The following is a 25,888-nucleotide window of genomic DNA, read 5'->3' on the forward strand; positions in this document are numbered from 1 at the left end:
TACAAGGCCCATGGGAATCACTATTTCATCTCCCTGTGGGAGCTGGTTGAATATGAGTTCCCTCCGTATCGGGTAATGACCTTCCCTGGAACTCATCACCTTGTTAAAGCAGCCCCATGAACGGTTGCCCTGGTGATCAATGGTAGATTTCTTGTTTGCCAAGCCTGAAGCCTGGGTTTATTTACCATCCAATGCAGGGCAGTCCTTTCCTTCCACTCTTGTCACACTCCTTCTCTCATGCCAATACATTTTTAGGGACTGATATGGTGCAGTGGTAATGTTCCTATTTCTGAGCCAGGAGTCCCAAGTTCATGTCCCACCTGAGATGGATAAATATATCTCTAAACTGGTTGATTCAAAAGCCTGTACCTGCTGTTGGAAAGAAATAAAACAGACTTAGGAGGGCTCTTATGGGACTGTGGTTGTGTCCCTACCTCTGAGCCAGGAGGTCCAGGTGCAGGTTCTGCCTGCTCCAGCAGTAGGTATGAGCAGCCCTGAACAGGTTAGTGAATAAAACCAAAGCAGGCCCAGGGCAGGGCTCTTGTGGTAATGTCTGTGTCTCTGGGCTGTGGACCTTAGGTTAAAGTCTCACCCACTCCAGAGGTACGTCATAACATCTTGGAGCAGGCCAATTCAAAAATAACTAAAGCAGGGTTTCAAAGCCCTGCAGGGACAGTGTGCTTTCAAACTGTATCACCAATGATAAAGGAGGGCACCACTGCCCTTGACTTTACGCAGTGTAAGAACTGTTCTAGACAACCATCCCCCTCCCCCCCTTCCCCCCACCCATCCCGCCCCAACCCCAAGGATGTCAAGTTATTTTTTTCTGTGCACTGCCACTCATGTCTTATGTCCTCTGGACTTGACTGCCAGAAGCAGAAGAAACTAATTAGTGGTCCGAAGTTACAGTGTGCATCATTAGCTATGACCATTCCAGTGCTTCCCAGCAATCTCATCTCTCACACACAAATATTGATCGCATCGTCCAGCTACAGATGCTCATAATGATAATATCACGAGAAAATGATGGCCATTTGCTGATTTTCTCATGGGGGTTAGGAGAGGGAGCTACATATGAATAAGGACACTGGCGGTATGACTAGGTAACAAATATTTCTCTCCTTTTATATTTATTGTAAAGTACAAGCATTCTCACCTGTAAAAGTAGTCACAGAACAGACAAATACATTCCCAGCCTTTCCTTTTCATTTCATGCTGACCCACAAGAAGCTTGGTTCAAACATTTGAAGCTTCTACATTTGGAAGAGAGAAGGCACGGGGATTCACTGTTCATGTCAGAGGACGGTAACAGTCCAGAAAGAGGCTATTCAGTCCAATGTGCCTGTGTCATCCCTCTGCAAGAGTCATTAGCTTCTCCACTTCTTGCCTTTTGCTTAGCCCTGCAAATACTTTTGCTTCAGGTAATGTTCCAGTTCTTCTTTGAAAGCCATTAGTCTGGGCTGGATTCAGAACCCAGGTCTGATGCAAAGCTTGCTTCATTTCATGACTCAGTTCCTTCTCATTCCCCCCTTTTCCAATGAATTCCAATAAACTGTAATAATTGTGATTCCCATTTGAAACCCTTTTCCTTTCACCACTTCATTTTTGCACATATTTTCCATTGAACCCAGAACTGTTTTCGTTTCTGATCAACCACCAACACTCCAGTTTTTGGTTTTTGCTAACTTCTCCCAGAGTATTTGTGCAAGATTCACATTCCCTGACATTGGCAGAGAACCAACTGTACAAGCCCACAGCTTGCACCTGCTCTGGGCTAGTTTGGGCCAATGTGCAGTCAGTTGGAAATCTCATGGGTCACTGCAACGGTTAGTCACCACTTGACTTTGTGGATCCTTGTGCCCAACAGACAGGCTGCAGTGAGACCTGAAGGAATTAAATCTGATGAATGTTGTCACGCAACTTATACCAGCCAGAGGCTGCATGCAGAATGCCATTGGATCTGATGGCACCAAACTTACATTTGGGTAGTTAATGGATATTCTCTGTAATGGAAGGAATGAAGCAACACACCAACACAGGACTTACAACTGCCATTTGCAACTACTTAAAGGGGTACTGTCATCGTGAAAATAAAAGTCTGGTAAATGCTTTATCTTTAGATCTGCTAAGACATTGAATTATGTTGTTGCAACAGGACTGTCAGCATCTAGTGCAGGTGTAGTGTGGGTTGGATGCAGACCAAACTTCCTTTCACCTCTGTGTCTTTTTTTTATTCCTTTCTTTTATTCCTAGTAGGAGAAAGTGAGGACTGCAGATGCTGGAGAGCAGAGCTGAAAAATGTGTTGCTGGAAAAGCGCAGCAGGTCAGGCAGCATCCAAGGTGCAGGAGAATCGGCGTTTCAGGCGTAAGCCCTTCTTCAGGAATGAAGAAGGGCTTATGCCCGAAACATTGATTCTCCTGCTCCTTGGATGCTGTCTTTTCCAGCAACCCCACATTTTTCAGCTTTTATTCCTAGTACGTGGCTAAGTCAATGTTTATTGCTTATCCCTATTTGCCCCTAAGGAAGTGGTGGCAAGTCAAGTTCTGGAGGCGCTACAGTCCATGGATGGGAGATGGGTGGGTCAGAACACCCACGGTGCTGTTGAGAAGGGAACTCCAGGAGTTTAGCTCAGCCGACAGTGAAGGTTTGGAGATGTAGTTCCAAGTCAAGCTGGTGCATGGCTTGGAGGAGAACTTGCAGGTGGTAGGTATTGTAAAGTTGGAAGCCTGGACTACTGGCATATTTTAACTACAGGCCGTTCTGTTATAACACGCAGTTTGTCCACCCGAATTCACTGTAAATGTGATTGATGAATTGAAGACGCTATTTCTACAGCATGAACCTTTAAAAAGTGCGTTGGCTGTAACATTGCCAACACTTTAAGCACTGTTTCGAAAGTGCGATTTTTTCGATAACACAGGGCTGCACAAGAATGCAGCCATTGTCTTATACAAAAACTGATTGTATCCCTATCGCTGCTTGAACAATCTGGGATGCTTTGGGTAAAATCACTGACCAATCCTCCGTAGTCAAGTTACTGATACCACATGGGCAAGGATGCCCACACAAACTCTTAGGCAGATGGTAGGCACAGAAATGATGACTGATAAATAATTTTATTATATATTACTTAGTAACTACTTAGATTACGTCTGAGATACAGGATTATGCCTTTGAAGACAATCTGTCCCAATTTAAGATTAAATACACATTGCTTCTCTCGTTGTGTGCGGTTAACACTAAATAGAATCTCTGAGGATGCGCCCTCTTGTGAAGAAATGTGGAACACCCAGAACTCTCCATTGTTCTTCCCAGGAGCAGAGCTTGAAATACTGATGGGTTGAAGCTTATCATGTGATCTTAGTTCAGTCTTTAAGCAGTGAGCTCCCTTAAACAAAGCTAGTGGTGACAGTGTAGTTACAGTCAATTGTTGTGAAAATCCCCCTGGTTCACCCATATATTTTATGAAAAAAGTCTGTCATCCTTACACATTCTGGCCTGCATGTGACTCCAGACCCACAGCAACATGGCTGACTCTTAACTGCTGTCAAGGAAATTAAAGATGGACAGTAAGTGCAGCCTGCGTGCTATAAATAAACAAGCAGTACGACAATGATGTTCTCGTGCATTACTGTCATTGTCCTTCTGGGTGGTTGAGGTTGCAGGCTTGGAAGGAGGAGATGAAAGAGTCTGCTTTAACGTGATCTGCTGAGAGGCACCTTTTAACTTCACAGAAATAACGTGTTGTTTTACAGCAGCGGTTCTTTCTCGGTGAAGGTGGATGTAGAGTGAAGGCTGGCAATTTACCTTTGGAACAGAGGAATCATGGATCCTTTCTCATTTTGATTGGATTGAGCTCTTAAAACCTTTATTTATATTCTTGTAAGACATTCTCTTACAATCTTATTCTCCACAATCACCTGATGAGGGAGCAGCGCTCCGAAAGCTAGTTCTTCCAAATGAACCTGTTGGACTATAACCTGTTGTTGTCTGATTTTTAACTTTGTCCAGCCCAGTTCAAAACCGTCATTTCCAAATCATAATTTTTTATTGTACGTCTGTATTCATTTTTTGGCCAGTGACATCACTGGCAAGGTCAAACATTTTTATCCATCCCTGGTATTCCTCTGATAAAAGGTTTTATTTTCATTGTAGCAGTTTGATGCAACTAAATGCTAACCCATTCAAGGTTACTACAGGTAACAATTCAGAGACACTGCACTGGTGTGCGACTAGAGTTACACACAAACCCCAGACCAGGTAAGGACAGCATGTTGCCTTCCCAAAAAGACAACAAGGAACCAGTTGAGTTGTTAATGTCATGATTGCATTCAACTTTTTAATTTCCACAACTTTTTAAAAATCAGAACTCAAATTTCCTAACTGTTTTTGTTTAACAATCTCATAGATGCATATTGTCTTACCCATTGGCTTGCCAGATGTTATTCATCTTTCTGACAACATATCTGTAAACAAAGGAGAGGCAGGCCAGAGAATGCATATAGAAATGTTTGACTTAAATACAATTCATTTAACATACTAGATATTAAGTAACTGTCTTTCATTGCAGTTATTTCATTCTTTGGAACTTGAATATTGTTGAAAAATGATGCATTTTGTCAAAGTTTTTCATCTTGAACTGATCAGGATGATTTGCAAGAATACCAATTCAAGGGATTAAAGAAAAAAATTTACTGCATGAGAAGAGAGTGGTGATTGGTTAGCAGATAGACTGTGATTGGTGGAGGCATCGCCATGAGGGTGCCACAATTAATGATAACTGGATTTTTTGACCCAGTGACACTGAAGGAACGACGATATTTTCTAAGTCTGGATCGGGAGTGGCTTGGAGGGGAACTTGCTAGTGATGATGTCCCCAGCATTTGTTTGTCCTTTGAAATGATCGTGGTTGTAGGTTTGGTGGGTGATGTCGAAGGAAGCTTGTTGAATTTCTGAAGTGCATCTTTTAGATGGTCACTGTCAGGATTTGAGACTTAAATCTAGCAGGTGAACTCATTTTGGTCCAGTCATTGCCCTGAGAAATGAACCAGTGAATGGGTGATAGTTCTTTGGCTGAGTTGTAGGAAAAGTGATGTATGCAAATGTTCTTTCTGTCAGCAGAGTGAAGGACCCTGAAGATTAATATACGTAGCTTCCGGTATGCACAAGAGTCCTCTGCTGTGAGTCTGATTGATAATCCAGAATTGGTTGTCAGCATAATTCTTTGCACGCTCAGTATTATCCAGCAAATGTTGTCCAGTTGCAGAATCACACATAATGATAGACTGTGTGTTTGAGTGTTGCAAGCATCAGCTGGTTGGGTATGGTCAGTGCCTTGCTTGTTGTAAACCGCAGAAGGGATATGCTACTGGTGATTATTTAGGTCTAACTGCCTACATACCTGGTATCACACAGGCAATGAAATTCACATACCACACTATTCATTTGTGCAATAGACATAAGGTCTTTTTTTTTAGCTGCATGGCAGTAACCTATTAGTGGCAAATGCTAGTCATGTTGGTAGCAGCGAGAAACTGCTCACTTCACCAGTTTCTCAAACCTCTCAGCAAAACCCCAGCTTTGGTTTTGGGAAAAATTGCCATGGATAACATTTTTTAATGGGAGGTACAGCATTAATTTATGACTTGTATGGACACTGATCACTTTTGAATCATGGAACAGGCATAAATAAGCAGCAATTTCTTGCATTAACAGCTGACTGGAATAATAGATCCATTAGACTATAATGGACACGTACTTTGAGTTGCACCTAATCTAGAAGGTGATCTAAGAAGTAACGAGTTGTCTTTTGGATCTTTGTAGCATCCCATATAGTTCCATTACAGGATTATCTGGTCATTGTCACATTGATGGATATGCAAGTTTGCTGTGGGCCAATTGGCTGCTTTCTCTCTTAAATTACAAAACAGACTAAACTTCAAAAAACGTACTTCAGTGGTTGAAAAGAACTTTGGACATTCTGAGGTTGGACTCTATAAATGCATATTCATTCCCTTTCTCACTTTGAAATGTAGTGCCCTTGAAATTCATTGTAGCTTCTTGAGCCGTAAGACCAGTAGGAAGTGAGTGAGATTCCCAAGGAGGTGGGTTAAGTGTTTTTGCCCATTTCTCACAAAAAAAGATAAGAGAATAGGTAGGACCCTGGGGAATTTCAGGATATATTCAGTGATCCTGTGTGACTGTACTTAAAGGGAGCATGAAGCAGAAATGGAGCTCTGTTGCTGCTCTTGTCACATCCGTGACCAACGTGGCTCTGCATTAGGAGAATTATCCGATGAATGTGTGCAGCTGCATTCCATTGTAGGTGGGTTCTTGTTGTCAGCCTTGACTCTTCTGAGCATTTTGTCCAGTGCTGGAGGACAACTGCATCCATATCTTTTTGCCATGAATTTGATGGATTAATGAGAATCATCTTCTCTCATCTCTCAGTAATAATGGTACCCACCTGTGTTGCTGTTGGCTTTGTACAGTGCAATTTTCGGAGAGGTCCTGGGCCTCCTTCACTGCTGCTCCCTCAGCACCCGATGCCTGGAGGAAGAATGCCTCATCTTCCGCCTCGGAACACTTCAACCCCAGGACTTCACCAGTTTTCTCATTTCCCCTTCCCCACCTCACTCCAGGTCCAAAATTCCAGCTCAGCACTGTCCTCATGACTTGTCCTACCTGCCTATCTTCCTCCCCACCTATCCACTCCACCCTCCTCTCTGACCTATCACCTTCATCCCCACCCCTATTCACCCATTGTACTCTTTGCTACCTTCCCCCACCCTCCTTTCTGACCTATCACCTTCATCCCCACCCCCATTCACCTATTGTACTTTATGCTACTTTCTCCTCACCCCCACCCTCCTCTCATTTATCTCTCCACCCTGCAGGCACTCTGTCTCTACTGCTGATGAAGGGCTTTTGCCCGAAATGTCAATTTTCCTGCTCCTCGGATGCTGCCTGAAGTACTGTGCTTTTCCAGCACCACTCTAATCTAGAGTTTAGAGAAATTATAGCAAGAGGTGAGTGAAAGGGGTAATATGTTTGAGAAGATCAGTATCGGGGTGCCTCATATTGTGCAGTATAGTAAGGTGTTAATGTCCCTGAGGAAACAGAAGGCCTGTTGTTGCTCTGAATATATTTTCAAGATACTAAATACATTTTATCATTGGAAATAATGAAACATAAAATATTGGACTGAAAAGCATAATCCATATTACTAATTGGCATGCAATGTTAGCAGCATCCAGAATGTAGATTGTCCCGGGAGCACAACGTGGCAGCATGACAGCACAGCACTTGGAACAAGCTGTTCCCAAATTTCTCAGAACTGCCTTCCCAAATACTTGCTCTCAAAGCGATAAAGCTTCTCTCAGAGGAATAGCCACTGTACCAGTGACAGCCTTTGGACTGTAAACAATTGAAAGCGGCTGGGCCCGAGATTCCCATCTCCCACAAAATGGAGGGGTGTGGGTTTTGAAACCAGGGGGGAAGAACATTCCGGTTCATGAAGCCAGCAGGTATTGCTTCATGCAGGATGCAGAATGACAGGATATTTGGGTGGATGAGTGTGCACAGATCCATTGGAATCCATCCAACCGTCCGTCGATTAATTACAAGGAATGCACTTTGCCATTCTACACAAGCACTTCTCTTCACAATTTGCATGACACAAGCTCACACTGGACTCAATGTTTCCACTTGGTTATTCTCTCCACAGATGCTGCATGAGCTGCTGAGTTTCTCCAGCATTCTCTGTGTACGTTTCCAGCATCTGCAGTACTTACTTTTATTTGGTGCTCCTCTTTATTTAGATTCTTAGATTGTATTGTCACTTGTACTCAAGTAAAGGAGTACAGTGAAAAGTGTATAATGTTGGCGCACAAGACACCATCTTGGGTTCCAAGGTACCAAAAAATTTAGGTACAAAGTAGTAAGAGAAATGGAATTAAAACGTTAAGCATTACTTCACAGCATAAGTAGAAAAGTAATGAAATAAGGTAATTGTTAATATTAAAGTTTTTCTTAATTTAAGCTAGGAAAATAACAGAGTGAGTTGTAATTTCATTTGGTTTAAAGGTTTGTCCTATGATGAGTTCAGGTTGTTCTGCTATAACACACACTTCATTAACGCGAATTCACTGTAACGTGATTGATGGATCGGGGACATTGTTTCCAAAGTGTGAACTTTTAAAACGTGTGTAATGCGATTACATCACCAACACTTTAAGCGCTGTTTCTAAAGTGTGATTTTTCTATAATGCAGGGCTACACAAGAATGCAACCATCACGTTACAGAAGAACTATCTGTAAACCATCACAGACACGCATGCTACAGACGAATTATTTTACTTCCCACTTATGAACCTTGTGTTGTCTCAGTTTCCTGACGGCACTGATTCTTGTAATAAATCTCTTTCTTGGAATAGTTCACAGAGCTATTACTGCCTTTCCTTTGCTGATAGCTGCACAGTGACTGTTGCTAGGCATCCTTTGATGCAATGAGAGGAGGGCTGGGATTGCTTGAAGTATCTGAGGCAATGGTTCTACTGCAACTTCTTGCATGTGATGTGCTTCCTTGGAATGTTACTGAGGTGCATTGGCTGAACACAATGTTTGCTCGCATGGTTTATTTCCATGTTATCAGACACCATTGCAATCAGCCATTTAGCTGTTTATTACAGCACTCAATTGCTTTTACTTTAGCAGCAGCAAGGGAGGAGACACAAGGCTTAGCAAATAAATCTCAAGGTGAGCCATAAGGGGATGCCTCATGTCATCATTGTAGAGTTTCTCGTCATTTGATCCATTTGAGCAGCGAAGTGAAAGAAGGGTGGCACAGTGGCTCAGGGGTTAGTGCTACTGCTTCACAGTACTAGGGACCTGGGTTCAATTCCAGCCTCAGGCAACTGTCTGTGTGGAGTTTGCACATTCTCCCTATATCTGCATGGGTTTCTTCCGGTAGTCCAGTTTCATCCCACAATGCAAAGATGTGCAGGTTAGGTGGATTAGCTGTGCTAAATTGCCCCATAGTGTCCAGGGGTGTGCAGACTAGGTGGGTTAGCCTTGCTAAATGCAGGGTTATGAGGATGGGGGCTGGGGGCGGGGAGGGGAATGGAAGCTCTTCAGAGGGTCAGTGTGGACCTGATGGACCAAATGGCCTCTGTCTGCAAAGTAATGATTCTATGTCCATGTCTCTGAAGTTGAAACTGCCTGTAATTAATGGCCCAAATGGATGAAGACCACTGTACTGTGTTTTGGAGTATGGGCCTGAATGCCTCAGTGAAGTCAGTTAAAACATGCACAAAGTCTACCTTTCACACATTATTGTCACTCATCACTTGTGTGGGTGACTAACTGTGAACAAGGAAAGATGTGCATTTGTTTATGGTCTTCCTGCATTCAGCAGAGTTCTTTTAAAATGTAGTTGCTGTTGTAATGGACGATGCACGACATTGAATTTGTACAAGCGAGCTCCCACATGTAGCAATGAGACAATAGGCAACTAATCATTTTTTTTTGTGATGATGATTGAAAATAAATTTTGGCCAGGACTGTGGGGAGAACTCAGATGTTCTTTGCTGAAAGAGTAACACAGCCTTTCCATAGTATGAAACCACACCTATGACCCATTCTCAGTTTTAAAGCAGAACGCTGGGATCTGTATTATAACATAACTTTTCAGCTGCATTCGTTTGTCCTCTATTTGTGTTCCAAACCAGCGGTGTGTTCAGCATTAGAACTTTTATTGAAATGAATACCCAATGTCTATCTACAGTGGCTGTGGGTCATGACAGAGGGTGGCAAACTATGGTAAAGTCAGATTTGTACGTGATTGCCTTTCAATCTAAAATTCATGCTTCGTTACAAAAACCGAACAAAAAAAACTCATTATCAGGTACATTTTTAATTATCCCAAATCTCCAATTCTCTCGTAATAGCAACTGTTTGCTGTTCTAGCCAATCCCACTTTTGGCATTTATTATACACATGATCGTTTGTCTTGAGTGATGATTTTCACAATATTTGCAACTTGTCCTTTTGAGCTTGATTGTTTTGTTGGTACTTCTGTGGAGACATGTTACTTTCATGGCCAATGTTGCATGTGGGGTAAGGTGTAGGCTGCTTTTCACCATCGTAGACAAACTCACTCATTGTCCCTTGTATACTCTGGCTGGTGACTTACAAAGTCAGTGCTTCTGCACACATTTATAACTTCTTTGAGATTCAGATTCTCTTCTCTTAGCAATCGTGGTGTCATTGGAGACTCTCTTATGCATAAGATAAGTCTGTATTCAATTTGCTCCTCCTTTAGAAGCGCAAATTCATAGGTTTCAGTGAGTTGAGTTAATGACATTGTGCACTGACCAGTAAACCTTAATTCCCCTTGGTCCCTGATATTGAGCACATTCCATTCATATGGACATTGACTTGGGTTGAAAATGTGCCTTCCAGGCTTTTAAAATCTCTGCCACATGTCTTTTCTCATTCACGAGATTTCGCGTGCAGTATATTTCGAAACAGTCTCTTACCAACAGTGATAAAAGTATTATTCATGGAAGAATTCCCAGTTCTGCCTGGTATCTCCAGTGATTTGAATAGGAGTTAGAATATGATAGCTACGGTCATTTTCTCTTCAGCACTGTTTATTTGTATTGTGATTTTTGTTTCTTTCTCAGTAGCAGCTCTGCAGTTGTGCTTTGATTTCAGCTCTGCACACTCACCTTTGTGCCTCTTCTGACACAACACAGCAGTGTGTTCAACCTAAGGACTTTATTGAAATGAATTCAAAATATCTGCAAAAATGTGTATGTGTGCATGCGCGTGCGTGTGTATGTTGGCACATGTGGTAGACTAGGGCAGATATTTGCACATGATTGCCTTTCACTCCAGACAGTCAGCACCAGTATTATCATTTGGTCATCTCTTAAGCAGCATCTGCTACTTCGCCTTCCCATTGGCATGTAAGGCAATTCTCCACATGAGTACACACCACTCCCGGAGCCAGAAAGGAAATATTTGGAGACTTCTGCTGAATGTTGTCAAAAGTGAGTGTACATAAATGAAGTGCCTGTGCTGACAAATGGGTGAAGTATGTTCAAAATTTGTGAGAAGATTTGTAGCTCGGGTGCTCATTGTGGTTCTGTTCGCTGAGCTGGGAATTTGTGTTGCAGACGTTTCGTCCCCTGTCTAGGTGACATCCTCAGTGCTTGGAAGCCTCCTGTGAAGCGCTTCTGTGATCTTTCCTCCGGCATTTGTAGTGGTTTGTCTCTGCCGCTTCCGGTTGTCAGTTCCAACTGTCCGCTGCAGTGGCCGGTATATTGGGTCCAGGTCGATGTGCTTATTGATTGAATCTGTGGATGAGTGCCATGCCTCTAGGAATTCCCTGGCTGTTCTCGGTTTGGCTTGTCCTATAATAGTAGTGTTGTCCCAGTCAAACTCATGTTGCTTGTCATCTGCATGTGTGGCTACTAAAGATGTTGTTTCGTGGCGAGTTGGTGTTCATGGATACGAATCGTTAGTTGTCTTCCTGTTTGTCCGATGTAGTGTTTTGTGCAGTCCTTGCATTGGATTTTGTACACTACATTAGTTTTGCTCATGTTGGGTATCGGGTCCTTCGTTCTGGTGAGTTGTTATCTGAGAGTGGCTGTTGGTTTGTGTGCTGTTATGAGTCCTAGTGGTCGCAGTAGTCTGGCTGTCAGTTCAGAAATGCTCCTGATGTATGGTAGTGTGGCTAGTCCTTTGGGTTGTGGCATGTTCTCATTCCGTTGTCTTTCCCTTAGGCATCTGTTGATGAAATTGCAGGGGTATCCGTTTTTGGCGAATACATTGTATAGGTGTTCCTCTTCCTCTTTTTGCAGTTCTGGTGTACTGCAGTGTGTTGTGGCCCTTTTGAACAGTGTCTTGATGCAACTTCTTTTGTGTGTGTTGGGGTGGTTGCTTTCGTAGTTCAGGACTTGGTCTGTGTGTGTGGTTTTCCTGTATACCTTTGTGGTGAATTCTCCGTTCGGTGTTCTCTGTACCATCACGTCTAGGAATGGGTGAAGTATGAAAAGTGAAAGTGTGGTTATACGAATTAGCAAAAAAGGTAACACATAATTCATATGGGGCAAATTGCTGTATCTCAATTACGACAGCTTATACATTTAAAGGGCGAGTTAGCACATAATGGCACATTTCAAACAGAGGTTGCACGATACCAGGTTATAGTCCCACAGGTTTATTGGAAATCACAAGCTTTCAGAGTGTAGCCCTTTCATCTATAACCTATCGATGGACTACAACCTGGTGTCATGTGACTTCTGAGTTTGTCCACTCCAGTCCAACACTGGCACCTCCACATTTAAGATACCACATTATTTTCACTTCTGATTCATGTTCCCATATATTATCGATAAAGTTCTGACAGCAGTTTTTTTTTGGGAGTTATCTTTCACATTTTACTGGCGTGTACACACATGTCTTAAGGTGCTACTTCATGAAATTGTTAAGACTTCAATTTTAGATTCTTCTTAAGTCATCTAGTTCTCTCAGCTCCATTGACCTTTACAGACAATTACAGCAGAGGAAGAAAAACAAACTCCTCTCGCATTTTTCCTGAAGGAAAAAGAAACGTTATTTTGATAGTTTGCTGGTCACTGCTGCTGGAATGTGTTCACATTCAATATGCCATGGGATGGAGGTAGATTAAGCAATTGCAGTTAATTGCAATTCTGGAGAAGTTAAAGCACAAACGTTTGCAAAGCACAGAGGAAATTCTTACATCACTGGTGGGTACGTCACACTCTAGAGATATGAACACAAAATCAGAACTGATGAACCAGTGCTTTACTAACTGAGTAATTATTCATTTATTTAAGGTCATGGGCAGGAGGTTTAGAGGGGTTGTAAGGAAAAATATTTTCACCCAGAAGGCGTTGAGTATCTGAAATTTGCTGCCTGGAAGGTTAATAGAGGTAGAAGCCATCACATTAACATTTAAGCAGTATTTTGAAGATCATTTGAAGCAGCATAGCATCCAAGGCTACCAACTAAGTGCTGGAAGTGGACCTAGAGTAAATATGCACTTGATGACTGGTATGGACATGATGGAGGTAAAAACAATGACTGCAGATGCTGGAGACCAGAGTCGAGATCAGAGTGGTGCTGGAAAAGCACAGCAGTTCAGGCAGCATCCGAGGAGCAGGAAAATTGACGTTTCGGGCAAAAACCCTTCAAAAGCCCTTGGTATTCCTGATGAAGGGCTTTTGCCCGAATGTCAATTTTATTATTCCTCGGATGCTGCCTGAACTGCTGTGCTTTTCCAGCACCCCTCTAATCATGGACATGATGGACCAAAGGGCCTCTTTCAGTGCTGTAGAATCTTTCGAATAAGATGTCAACCTGAGGTGTCATCTGTTCTCTCACAACTGTAACAAATAGGAAGTGGACCAGTCCGCTGTGTCTATTCAATAAAATCTTGACCAATCTGTTTATTCTCTTAATTCTTTTTTTGTGACCTATACCCCATAACCTTGAACTCCTTTGTTCATCGACAATCTTTCTAATTTAGCCTTGAATATCTTCAATACCCAATCCTCCATTGCTGTCTGTGGAAGAAAATTCCAATGGCTAGCATACCTCCAAGAGAAGAAATTACTTTTCATCACCATCTGACATGAGCGACCCAATTGTAGACTCAACCTACAAGAAAGAGCATTCCTTAGCATTTGCTCCTCTCATAATCATAGATGTTCCAATAAGATCACTAGTGGTGGAATCTATCTCAATTATGCCCAATCTTTCCTTGTAAGACAGACTGCTTCATTCGACAAATCAGCCAAGTGAGGCTTCTTTGAACTGCTTCAAACACAAGTAGGTCAGAACTAAGATGCTCTTTCTTGTGTGTTGAGTCCACAATTCAGTTTGGGGGTCTCATGTCAGATGGGTGATGAAGAGGAATTTCTTCTCTTGGAGGTAAACAAGTGGTCTCTCAGTTATGCTAAGGAGAGGAAATGACCTACTGGTATTGTCACTGGACTGTTAAATCCAGCAATCCAATGTTCTGGAGACCCAGGTTCAAATTCCACTACAGCAGATGGTAGAATTTGAATTCAATAAAAACAAAATCTGGAATTAAGAGTCTAATGATGACTGTGAATCCATTGTTGATTGTCAGTAAAAGCCCATCTGGTTCACTAATGTCCTTTTAGGGAAGGAAATTGGTCTACCTGGTCTGGTCTACATGTGACTCCAGATCCAAAGCAATATGGTTGACTCTTCACTGCCCTCTGGGTGATTAGATTGGGCAATAAATGCTGGCCTAGCCAGTGACACTTACATTCCATGAATGAATTTTTAGAAAACTAAAACTTCCGTACTCAATCCTCCTTAAAATACCACTTGCCTTCCTCGTTTTTACTTGTTCATGGTTTATGGGTATTGTTGTCAACATCAGCATTAGTTGCTCATCCATAATTGCCCACAGAGCAGTTAAGAGACCCACATTGCTGTGGGTCTGGAGTTAGAAACAGTCCAGACTAGGTAAAGATGGCAAATTTCCTTCCTAAAAGACATTAGTGAACCAAATAAGTTTTAATGTCAGTCAACAGTTGCCTTTAGACTTTTTTTTGTTGAAATTAGAATTGCACTGCTATGGTGGGATTTCAGTCCAAAATGTTAGTCTGAACTTCTGGAATACTAGTCCAGTGACAATTACACCTCACCAAAGCCTCCCATACTAGCTTTTTGTGATTCATTGTCAGATCTCTCTGTTCCACAGCATTCTGCATTCTCCCTCCATGTATTAGTTTGCTTTCCTACTTTTCTTTGCAAAGTGATTAGTCTCATATTTTCCCACACCTGCCAAATTGTAGTTCACTTACCTGGCCTACCTTTATCCCTGAACCGCCTCTCTATATCCTCCTCACAACTTGCTTCCTCCATTTCGTTGTATCATCAACAAATCTAACTACAACAGAGTTGGCCCTCAACCAAGTCAGTATTAAATATTTTAAGCAGGTTTTAAACAGTGCTGATTGTTGTTTGCTGACCTGAAAGAAAATTCATTTATCCTGTCTCTGTTTCCTGAATCTACAATTCAGTTTGGGCTCCCATGTCAGATGATGGCAAAAAAGGAATTAGCGAAAACTCTCTTTGGACTTAAATATTACTCCCAACACAAGTAGTTCTTACTTTCTGCTCTAACCACTTAAATGATGCCTTATCAAATACCTTTTGGAAATGCAAGTACCTTGTATCTACTGATTCCCCTTTTATTCACCTTGTTTTTACCTCCTCAAAAAGTGACAACAAATTTGTTGAATATGGTTTTTCTTTAACAAAACCATATTGACTTTGTTTGACTCTATTGTGATTTTTGAAATGTCCTGCTATCGCTTATTAATAATTGCTTCTATCATTTTCCTCTTGACAGGTGTAGGTCTAATTGATCTATAGCTTCCTGCCTTCACTGTCCCTCATTTTTCTTTTGAACACTGGTGTTACGTTGGTGATTTTCCAGTGCACTGAGACTTATCTAAGGAATTCCAGAAGCTTACAACCAATGTATCACATATCCTTGCAGTCACTTCCTGTAAAGCCAGAGGAATAGGCCATCAGGTGCAGGAGACCTGTCAGCCTTTAGACACATTTGTTTCCTCGTGACCTTTTCCCGAGTGATCGTAATTGTTTTAAGATCCTCTATCCCTTGTGCCCTCCCCAATTTTCTAATATTCTTGAGATATTTTTGTGAGTGTTGTGAAGTCTGATGCAAAAATACTTATTTAAAATCTCCACCATTTTGTACTTTTCCCTTTCCTCCAATTACTTGATCGGTCTCACATTCTAAGGGACAAACTCACACTTCTGTTTTTTTTTTCATTTCTTATACTTACAGAAACTTTTATTCCAATTTTTAAATATTTCTTGCTAGTTTTACTTCATATACCAACTTTGCCCTCTTTGAGACATCCTTTACTGTCTACAGTTTCTACTACCATTAGCCCCACGACTAACTTTTGCAGCATTGTACATCTTTCTTTTTAACTAGGAATAATCCCCAACAGCCTTAGTTAGCCACATTCACACAGTTTTTTTTCTCAACGGAATTTGTGTTGTGAGTGATGAAGTATCTCCTTAGATATCGGCCACTCCTCAACCATCTCATCTTATCTTTTTTCCCATTTTCCCAGTGGCGCAGTGTTAGCACGGCTGCCTCACAGCATCAGGGACCAGGTCCAATTCCAGCCTCAGGCGACTGCATGCGTGGAGTTTGCACATTCTCCCCGTGTCTGCTTGGGTTTCGTCCGGGTGCTCCAGTTTCCTCCCACAGTCTAAAAATGGACAGGTTAGGTGGATTGGCCATGCTGAGTTGCCCATCGTGTCTGTGGATGTATAGACCATGTGGATGAGCCAGTGGGATTTGCAGGATTAGAGGGGTGGAGCGTGTCTGAGTGGAATGCTCTTCAAAGTGTCGGTGTGGACTCAACGGGCCAAATGGCCTGTTTCCACACTATAGGGATTCTAAATACCTATTCTATTTCAGCCAATGCTATATACCTATCCTTAAAATTGCTTAAGATCAGTTTCAAACATCAAATTAAATCTGAAATTCTCACATTTTATGATCAGTCTTAATTAAAGGATTCATTTATATGTGTTCATTAATTAACACCTGTCTCATTGCAAATAAAAACTCAAGTTTAAAGTGGCCTATTCCCTGGTTGGTTTCAGAATATATTTATTATTTATTAGAGACAGTCTGTCTGGTTTAAAACTTAAGCAAAACCTGGCAGTTAACTGTCAAATCAGCATTATTTGGTGCTTTTGCCAATCAGAAACCACTTGCCAATGAATCAATGTAGGAGAAATGTTGGCGTACCCCTTGAATTGGTACTCTTGTGAATTGTCCTGTTGAGTGGAGGATGAAAAATTTCAACAAACTGCGTTCTTTTTTCAGTAATATTCAAGTTCTGTACTACCAAACAGCGACTTGCATTGTTGTTTTTGGATCTGACCAGAAGTTCCATGAATCCTGGTCACTTTTATCAATTTGATTTGTCAGTTTACATAAAGAGTAAAGCCTTTCTTACATTTGATTACATTTTGACCTACAGTGTAGGTGCTGTCAAGGGGCCTAGAATTGACTCTTACCAATTGCTTATTTCCATTCCTATTCCTTGTCTCCACCCAAACACATTCTACATTTTGATCCTCTGAATCCAGATTATTTCTCATCCCTGCACTGAATATTCCTTTATTGCCAGAGCAACATCGCCACCCAGAATGTCACCACCCTTTACTCCCAGAATGTCAAATGCCCTTCAATATTTGATCACTCTGCAGCCAAGCCTCAGTAATGTTTATCGTGTCGTTGAGATTGTCATCAATTTCATGGTGCTGTTTTAAATAAGATATCTTACAGCGTCTTGGGCAAATATTTATGTCTCAATTAACATTCCCGGGAAAAATAAAACCTTATCTGGTCTCGTATTTCATTGCATCTTTTGTGGAGCCTCATTGTGTACCAAATGCTGCCGTGCTCCCTACATTGCCTCATCCACTGTATGTCTAAAAGTACTTCATTGCTGCAAAGTGCTTTAAGATGTCTTGAGGTCATGAATGGTATTATATAACTACAATCTTTCTTTCTAACGCCTGCTCCTGTGCCTTTTATTGCTGACCTTTTCTAGGAATCCTCATTGGGCTCACTAAATTGAAAGGGATCTGGCCTTCCAATAAATTCCAGATTAGTGTCCAGGCTGTTTGACAAAAGCATTAGTCCACATATCGGAAAGATCTACATCGGGGTAGGTGTTTTATAGCATTGTTTCTGGGACAAGTTAGGCTGGAGTGAAAAGATTTATGTTGAGAATAATGGCCGACTGACAGGGATCATGATGACAAGGCTGTAATCTCATCAAATCATTGAGATGATGATGTTGTAAGTAGCCTTTATCTGACCCCAACCTTCGAAATAAAATTATAGACTGACATTGCTGCAGGGTATTATTTTTGTAAGATCTGTACGGCAAAGTTCAGAGTACAGTGTGTGCAGGATAAATTCATTCTAATTTACCTGGCAGCTGCATAAACAAGGCACAGTGTTGTCTGCTGCACACCTTTTCGCTTGTCGTGATATCCAAACAGAACCATTAATGACTGTGGTTCAAACACTGCAGCATTATTAAATTCCATTTGCAATTATAATGGGTAAACCATCAAAGAGCTGATTTTCCTCTCACTCCTTGTAAGTATTTGGCACACAGAGGACCTGTTGGTTACAACAGAGCTTTCCAGTTTACTGGTATCCACCAACATGGGGACATTCTGCTGTAATCATGGACTGAATATGTAGCCAGCTCTTCTGGCATTCTCTTGCTTACCTTAATCCAGGTGTAGATCTGTTTGCTTCAAATGGGTTTGCATTTCGAATGAAATAGTAGATTGACGAATGTCACTTGAATTTCCATCATGGGTTCTTGACAGAGATGCTTTCAAGGAGATGTGTTGCATTTTCTATTGTCTCAGGCAGCACTAGAGGTATGCAGGGCAGCAGAAACGCTTGCCTCTGAAATTCCCAACCAACTTGGTTGCATCCATTCACCTGGCTGCCCAATCAACTTAAAGTCGTGCTGTGAATTCTGCTCCAGGATCCTGCTCCACAACTACCCGGATGAAGGAGCAGCACTCTGAAAGCCAGTATTTTTAAATAAACCTGTTGGACTATAACCTGGTGTTGTGTGATTTTTAACTTGGATGTGCAATGGCTGTGTTAGATACAAATGTGCAACAGTTTAGCTGTGACCTCACCAGTCCATTGAAGGAGTGTTTAGGTGATGGCTTTTTGTGTATAGAAGCATACCATTTTTATTTTAAAAAGGATTTGTTTCTAACTTGTGCCAGTTGTCACATGCTGATATAAATACTGTGGTATCTGGAAAGTAAGGCTTCTTTTGTCTGTTGTGGCTTTATGCTTAATGGAGTAATGATGACTCTTGGGCATACTGATTAACTTCCATTCTGTGTGAGTCCAAATTCCCACATCTATTGACATGAATATAGGAGGCATTGTAAGTAACTGCATCATCCAATGATGAAGTTAATGAGATCGGGAAGGAGCCCCTGAAAACTAAGCAAAAAGCCCTTAAAAATCAAAAGGTAGCACTCAAGAAATATGAAGAGGTGCCTATGGAAAAGCAACTATTATCGTGATCCCAGGATCTATACGACTGGTAATTGCACCCCTGAGAGTCTAAGATACATGTGTTAGTGACAGTGAAATATGTGTGAAGTTGACAGTGTTATTTTCCTGTTGATAAGTGTTACTTTTTATTTTGTTCTTTCAGATCCTGTCACACTCTGAGTGGGATCATAAGCGTGGCTACAGAGGATCGCAGGTCAGTATCCATTACAAATTGTCCATCAAGAAAGGAAATATTGTAAATTACTTTTGCTTCCAATTCACTCCAGGTGGGACAAGTAATTCAGAAATAAGTCCACCTTTGAGGACAATCTTTTTTATTTTCAAGTTGTGCTAACTTTTCATGTGACAGTATATTTCTTTTTCTCACCTTGGTGCCTTGGCTAACTCTTAAATGCTGTAGCAATACCACAAATGGTCATTTGTAACAGTACTGCTCTACTGGAATCAGTCAACACCAGGTTATAGTCCAACAGGTTCATTTGGAAGCACTAGCTTTCAGAGCAGTGCTCCTTCATCAGGTGCAGTCCCAACACTGGTTCCTCTACACTAATGGAATCAGTAATAAGCAGGAAATATATTGTCGCTTGCTCAAAATTGTAATAGCTGGAGAGTTTTTTGTTTTGTTTGGTTTCCATACTGAATGGGAGTGACAAGCCCCTTCAGTTATTTTCTCACTCCTGTCTCATTCGATCTCTTAATGTATTGGGAAAAGATGGAAGAGTTGACCTGAATTATGATTTGAGAAATGATAGTCAGTCGACTTCTAAGTGTCTTTTGTTCAAACTGTCAAGTGTGACTCTGCTCTCGATTAATGCCTTGCCAGTGATTTGCTATTGTTGGTAGCACCGCTAATTATTTGGAGCAATTTTAAAAGATAACATGTCTCTCTCATATTTGAAATTCTCGAGAACAACCATAATGAATGTTCCAGAACTTCCTCCAGTTGATTTCATTTGGATTAAAAAAGTAGATCATGGAATTTTGATATATTTGTGTTACGTGGGGCTGCAGTTATTATTTAGAATTGAGGAATGATCTGATATTTACTGCCCCATCTAGCATGCCAGTCTGTATTTACAAAATTGTTGCTCCCATGTGAAGGAGTCTCATCTTAATATCTCACCTCTGAGAAATGTTTCATCTTGTAAAGGTGTATTCAAGACTTGACAGTAGACTGGGTGACAGTAGACTGATTCCATACTCTGTGCCTGTCACCTCAGTCACAATTATGCCTTTACCTGCCTACTGATAGTTAAAAAAGGTATGCAAACATTTGGCTTTTCTAAGATCTCAGAAAAAGTCAGTTTAAAATGCTAGCAAATTTAACTATTGATTGTCCAAAACAATATAAACTCTCAGCAAATTAATACAATTGTCCTTTGCCACTTTATCAAAATGAACCATGCACAGATCTTAATTTCACAAACAGTGAACCTGGAAACTTAAACAAACAATTCTTATCTAGCCATCATCAAACTTGTGAAGTTCACTGTCCTGAATGATAGGAGCTGTACGGTCATGACAACACCATTACCTGCAGCTTCTCCTCCAAGCCCATTGTAATGACTAGGACATAAATCTCTGTTCTCTCATTGTCGAGGAGCTCCCTACCTGACAGCATTGCGTGGCCATCTTCACCAACAGCTTAAAAAGGTGGCCCACAACTACCTTCTTTAGAGTAACTCAGTATGGGCAATAAATGAGGTTGTAAATTCATTCGCCGAGCTGATGTGGTTTCGTCACCTCGTTAGGTGACATCGTCAGTGCATCTTCTATACGGTGTTGGTGGTCTGTCCCAACTGCCATTTGTGTGTCTCTGTACTTTGTTACTTCCAGTCCTGTTGCTGAGTGGTTTGTCTCTGGTGTCCGGTTCAATGTGTTTATTGATTGAATTCTGGTTGGAGTGCTGCCTCAAGGAATTCTCTCACGTGTCTCTGTTTTGCCTGTGTTAGGGTGGTTACATTGTCCCAGTTGAATTTGTGTCCTTCGTTGTCTGTGTGGGTGGAAATGAGAGAGTACTGGTCATGTCTGGCAGTGACAAGCTGACGTTCGTGCACTAGCATGGTCAGTTTTCTTCCTGTTTGTCCTATGTAGCATTTCTCAATAAACACGTTGAACTAGACCCCATATACAAACCACTCAGACAGAACTGGAGGTTCCAAAAAAACAGAAACATAAATACCAGGCAAGACAGACCACCAGCACCGCATCGAAGATGCACTGACAATGTCATCTAAAGAGGTGACAAAATGTCTGCGGAAAACCACAGCAACTCGGCGAATGAATCTATGACTTCATCCTCAACCCGAGATACAAATCTTTGCAAAAACTTTAAATGGGCAATAGATGTTGTGCTGGCAAGTGATGCTCACACCCCACTAAATAATTTTTTTTGACATTTGGTTCTGAGGTGATGTGGAGGTGCCGGTGTTGAACGGGGGGTGGAAATAGTCAGAAGTCACATGACACCAGGTTAGAGTCCAACAGGTTTATTTGAGATCACAAGCTTTCAGAGCGCTGTTCCTTCAGCAAGTGAACTTCAGAGCTCTCTGGAAGAATTCAAATAGACCTGTTGGTCTATAACCTGGTGCCCATGTGACTTCAGAGGTAGTAAGCACATCATCACATTTATAATGCTTAATACTGTCTCTGCTGTTGGAGAAGCAGCATTTTTCTTTAGCTCCCAAGTTCATCCTGTGGCGTCACAGCAACAGTCGCAGTCCAAGTTTTCTAAGGTAGATCTCTGGTATCACTTACCCAAGTAAAACTGTCCACAAACTTCATCTAACATTTGGAGGGTGACTGGACAGCTATCCTGCACAAGAGACCATTATTACGAGTGAGGCAGTGACAAATGAGCAGTCTCGCTGAGGAGGGACCACTTTGAGCCTGTTCAGAAATGATATTACATACTTCTGGAGCCAGTGGGCCTTGAACCCAGGACTCCTGGCTCAGAGAGAGATCCTCATCTCTAAGCTTTTAAACAAAACTAGAATCAGGTTAGGCAACCCTTGACATCCTCTTTTCTATGTTGAGTCTAAGGGCCTGTCCAATTAGCAATGGTAGGTAATAAACCAATACTGATATTTAACAAAAAGAGGCCCTTCCCTGTAATTTACTGAATGGAAGCAATAGATAGAAGTTACCTCGACTAGTTAGGTGTAATTATAAAGGCAATCATGACATATGTTTCCATCGAGACCTCATGATTGACTGCTTCTTCTCCAGCCCAAGTCTTGTGTAACATCTTCAGTTTTGTATGGAGTTCAGCATAATGGAACTGTAGTAAAATACCCTGACTCTTAAGTTCCATTCTCCTTGAAAGAAACAACAGCATTTCATTTGCCTTTCTAACCAGTTGCTCTACCTGTGTACTAACATCGGCATAGCCGACTGCATTTTTGTAAATCACTGTGTAACATTGCCTGCCGAAATGGGAATATAAAGCCTCCCCATTTACTCATCAAACTTTTGCTGAACATATGGTAGTACTCACGAGTTCTAGCCTCACTCATCTCCTAACTGAACAAATACTGGTATAAAATATAATAAGGTGTATCACGTTTGTTTCATGGTCATTACTGAAGTGCTGGTTTATTGTTGGAAGGCATTGCAAAGTAATGTTGGCAATGTCTGAAGAAGGGTGACTGGGCTTCAACCATTAACACTGTTTTGTGTCTACCTGCTGAGTTTCTCCAGCAATGTCGGCTTTTGTTTGTGTCAGAACTCCAGCATCCGCAGTTCGCTGTTTTATTATCTTGGAGAAGTCTTCTTTGCATTGCGTTCTGGTGATTAGCTTTGGCTCAGTGGTAGCATTCTTGCTCATGAGCTTGGGTTCAAGGATCACTCAACAAGACTTGAGCCAATACCCTCGACCTGTGTTTCACTTTTCGGGTGTTGTATTTTGGATAAGATGTTAAACTGAGCCTCCAACTATCCTTTCAGGTGGACGTGAAGGATCCTACAGGGAAAAACTGGGAGTTCTCAGGATCCCAGCCAACACTTGTTGCTCAGCCAACATTCACAGTGGATGATCTGGTCATTTATTTAACTGCTGTTTGTGGAGGTCACTTTGCACAATGTAGTCTGTTACATGGCAACACTGACTACTATTTGAAAGTATTTAATTGGCTGTAAAGCACTTTTGGGCATCACAGGGTTGTGAAATGTACTACATAAGCAAGTTCTTTCTTTCCTTCCTTGTAAGAATATTTTTCTTCCTTTTGGTTTGGCATGGTTTTTGTCTATAACTTCTTGCGTTGATAGTGTTACCATTTTCTTGTGCTTCATGTCTCGTGGGGGAGGGAGGGGGAAGTAAGAAGGCATTTCTGCTTTCCACGATGAAACTGGATATTTCCACATGGATGTTTTGTGTTGCGTTTGTACAGCTGCTGAGTACAGAACCTAAGCTCACATTGATGAAGCAATGTCACTGAGGTGTTAGGCCAAGGCGCTGTCTAAAGGTGGCTTTAACAGATTTTTCAACATGATGCAAAGAGATGTAGAGCCTTTGTCTGTGGTATCCCAGCCAACATTCACCTTTCAATCATCATCACCACTTCCTAATCAGATTAATTGCATTTCTGCGTCCCTATGGATGTAGCTACATACAAAATTAATAGCTGTGTTTTACTGACATTGCTTGAAGAGTATTTTGTTTTTGTTAATCCCGTGGCATGCTTTGGTCCAGGAGAAAGTGAGGGCTGCAGATACTGGAGATCAGAGTGGACAGTGTGGTGCTGGAAAAGCACAGCAGGTCAAGCAGCATCTGAGAAGCAGGAGAGTCGACATTTCGGGCTCAATTCCTGATGAAGGGCTTATGCCCAAAACGCCAATTTACATGTTTTGATTTGAAATTCTATATAAGCCTTGGTTTTATATTTCTGTAGTACAGGACATATGTTTCTTTTTTATCCCCACTTCTCTCTGCCTCTCACTGTCGTAGTTTGTCACAGGAGTCAACTGACTTGGGAAGATGGAGGCACAGTGGTAATCTCTTGGCATTGTAATCCAGATACCCTGACGAATGCTCTCAACTCCCACACAGAGCAGAAAGTGAAATTTCAGTTCAGTTAATAAGTGTAGGATGTAAGGCTAGTCTCTACAATGACCATAATTACCAACAGTTGTTGTAGAAACCCATCTGGTTCACTAATGGCCTTTCGGGAGGGAAATCTGCCATCCTTGTGTGGTTTTGCCTACATGCAATTCCAGACATTCAACAATGTGGTTGATTGTTAATTGCTATTTAAAATGGCAAAGTAAATGCTTAGCTGAATGGGCCATACATACTGACCTTGAATGTGATTCCCATATTCCATTAAACAATAAAGGAGAATAACATCAGAAGTAATTTGATCAAGGTCAATCCAACCAAGACAAGATGTAATACTGAATAGTTTAATGTTCCCTTTATATGAGGTGCACTAATTTTCCACTGAAGGCGGTGATTAGAACTTTAGCATATAAGTGAAGCTCCTAACTAATTTAGATAGAGTAGCCTAAATGAGCAGAGGTGAAAATGTGTTGCTGGAAAAGCGCAGCAGGTCAGGCAGCATCCAAGGAGCAAGAGAATCGACGTTTCGGGCATGAGCCCTTCTTCAGGTTCATGCCCGAAACGTCGCTCCTCCTGCTCCTTAGATGCTGCCTGACCTGCTGCGCTTTTCCAGCAACACATTTACAGCTCCTATCTCCAGCATCTGCAGTCCTCACTTTCTCCTAAATGAGCAGAGGCCCCTTCCAACTCCATTTTATTTAATTCTCTCTCTCTTTCCCTACCCTTCCCTTTCCTTGTTGTTTCACTGCCCCTGGTGAGCAGTGCTGGTAATTCCTGAATTGTTTTCCTGGAGATGTGGCTCATCTGATGGGGGTTTATTGCAAAATAACAATGCAGGGGCTTCATTCATATTCAATTGATGTTGAGGAAAGACACTCAGCCACCAATCACACAGGAGTCAGCGAACAGAGTACCATAAAAATTGCAGGCTGGCTGCAATTGAGAGCTCTAGACTTGCATGTGACATAGACAGTCAGTGCGGCACTGGCTATGCCAGGCAACCAATGGGCGAGCACCAATATGCATAATAATCAGAGAAATGATGTGTATGTCCCTTTCTGTGTGGTCACTGTGGTTTGAAACCGTATATTCCTGCTGTGCAGACTGGGGTGCCTCACCTGGCTCGGTATTCGACATCGACTTCACCAGTTTCCAGATCCAATCCTCCAACTCTGCACTGCCCTCTTCACCTGACCTGTCCTACCTGTCCATCTTCATTCCCACATATCCACTCCACCCTCCCCACCGACCTATCACAATTACCTCCTACCTGTGTCCACCTATTGCTATCCCACCTACCTTATCTCTCTCCCCATTTATCTCTCGGACCCCTTCCCCCACCCCACATTCCTGATGAAAGGTTTATGCCTGAAACATTGCCTCTCCTGCTCCCCGGCTGCTGCCTGACTTGCTATGCTATTTACTTTTACTTAGTATTGTGGCTTCCAAACATACTGTTGGGGTCAAAGTGGGAATTTCCTATAGTATCTGATTAGATTAGATTACTTACGGTGTGGAAACAGGCCCTTCGGCCCGACAAGTCCACACCGACCCTCCGAAGAGCAACCCACCCACACCCATTCCTCTACATTTACACCTTCACCTAACACTATGGGCAATTTAACATGGCCAGTTCACC

The 25,888-nt window shown here is 41.8% G+C and overlaps 1 protein-coding gene across 2 annotated transcripts in view; it reads left to right on the forward strand.

The window, feature by feature from the left end:
- The window catches only part of pde3a (phosphodiesterase 3A, cGMP-inhibited), a 457,973-nt gene that overhangs the window by 214,704 nt on the left and 217,381 nt on the right, over positions 1–25,888 (forward strand). The window contains exon 2 of one of the 2 annotated variants that reach the window (XM_072562234.1): positions 19,336–19,386. The exons of the other annotated variant lie outside the window; for it this stretch is intronic. Within the exon in view, the coding sequence (XP_072418335.1) occupies positions 19,336–19,386 (51 nt within the window). The remainder of the gene's footprint in view (positions 1–19,335; positions 19,387–25,888) is intronic. 2 annotated transcript variants of the gene reach the window in all.

The sequence above is a fragment of the Chiloscyllium punctatum genome, chromosome 44 (genome assembly GCF_047496795.1).
Source record: "Chiloscyllium punctatum isolate Juve2018m chromosome 44, sChiPun1.3, whole genome shotgun sequence".
NCBI lineage: Eukaryota > Metazoa > Chordata > Chondrichthyes > Orectolobiformes > Hemiscylliidae > Chiloscyllium > Chiloscyllium punctatum.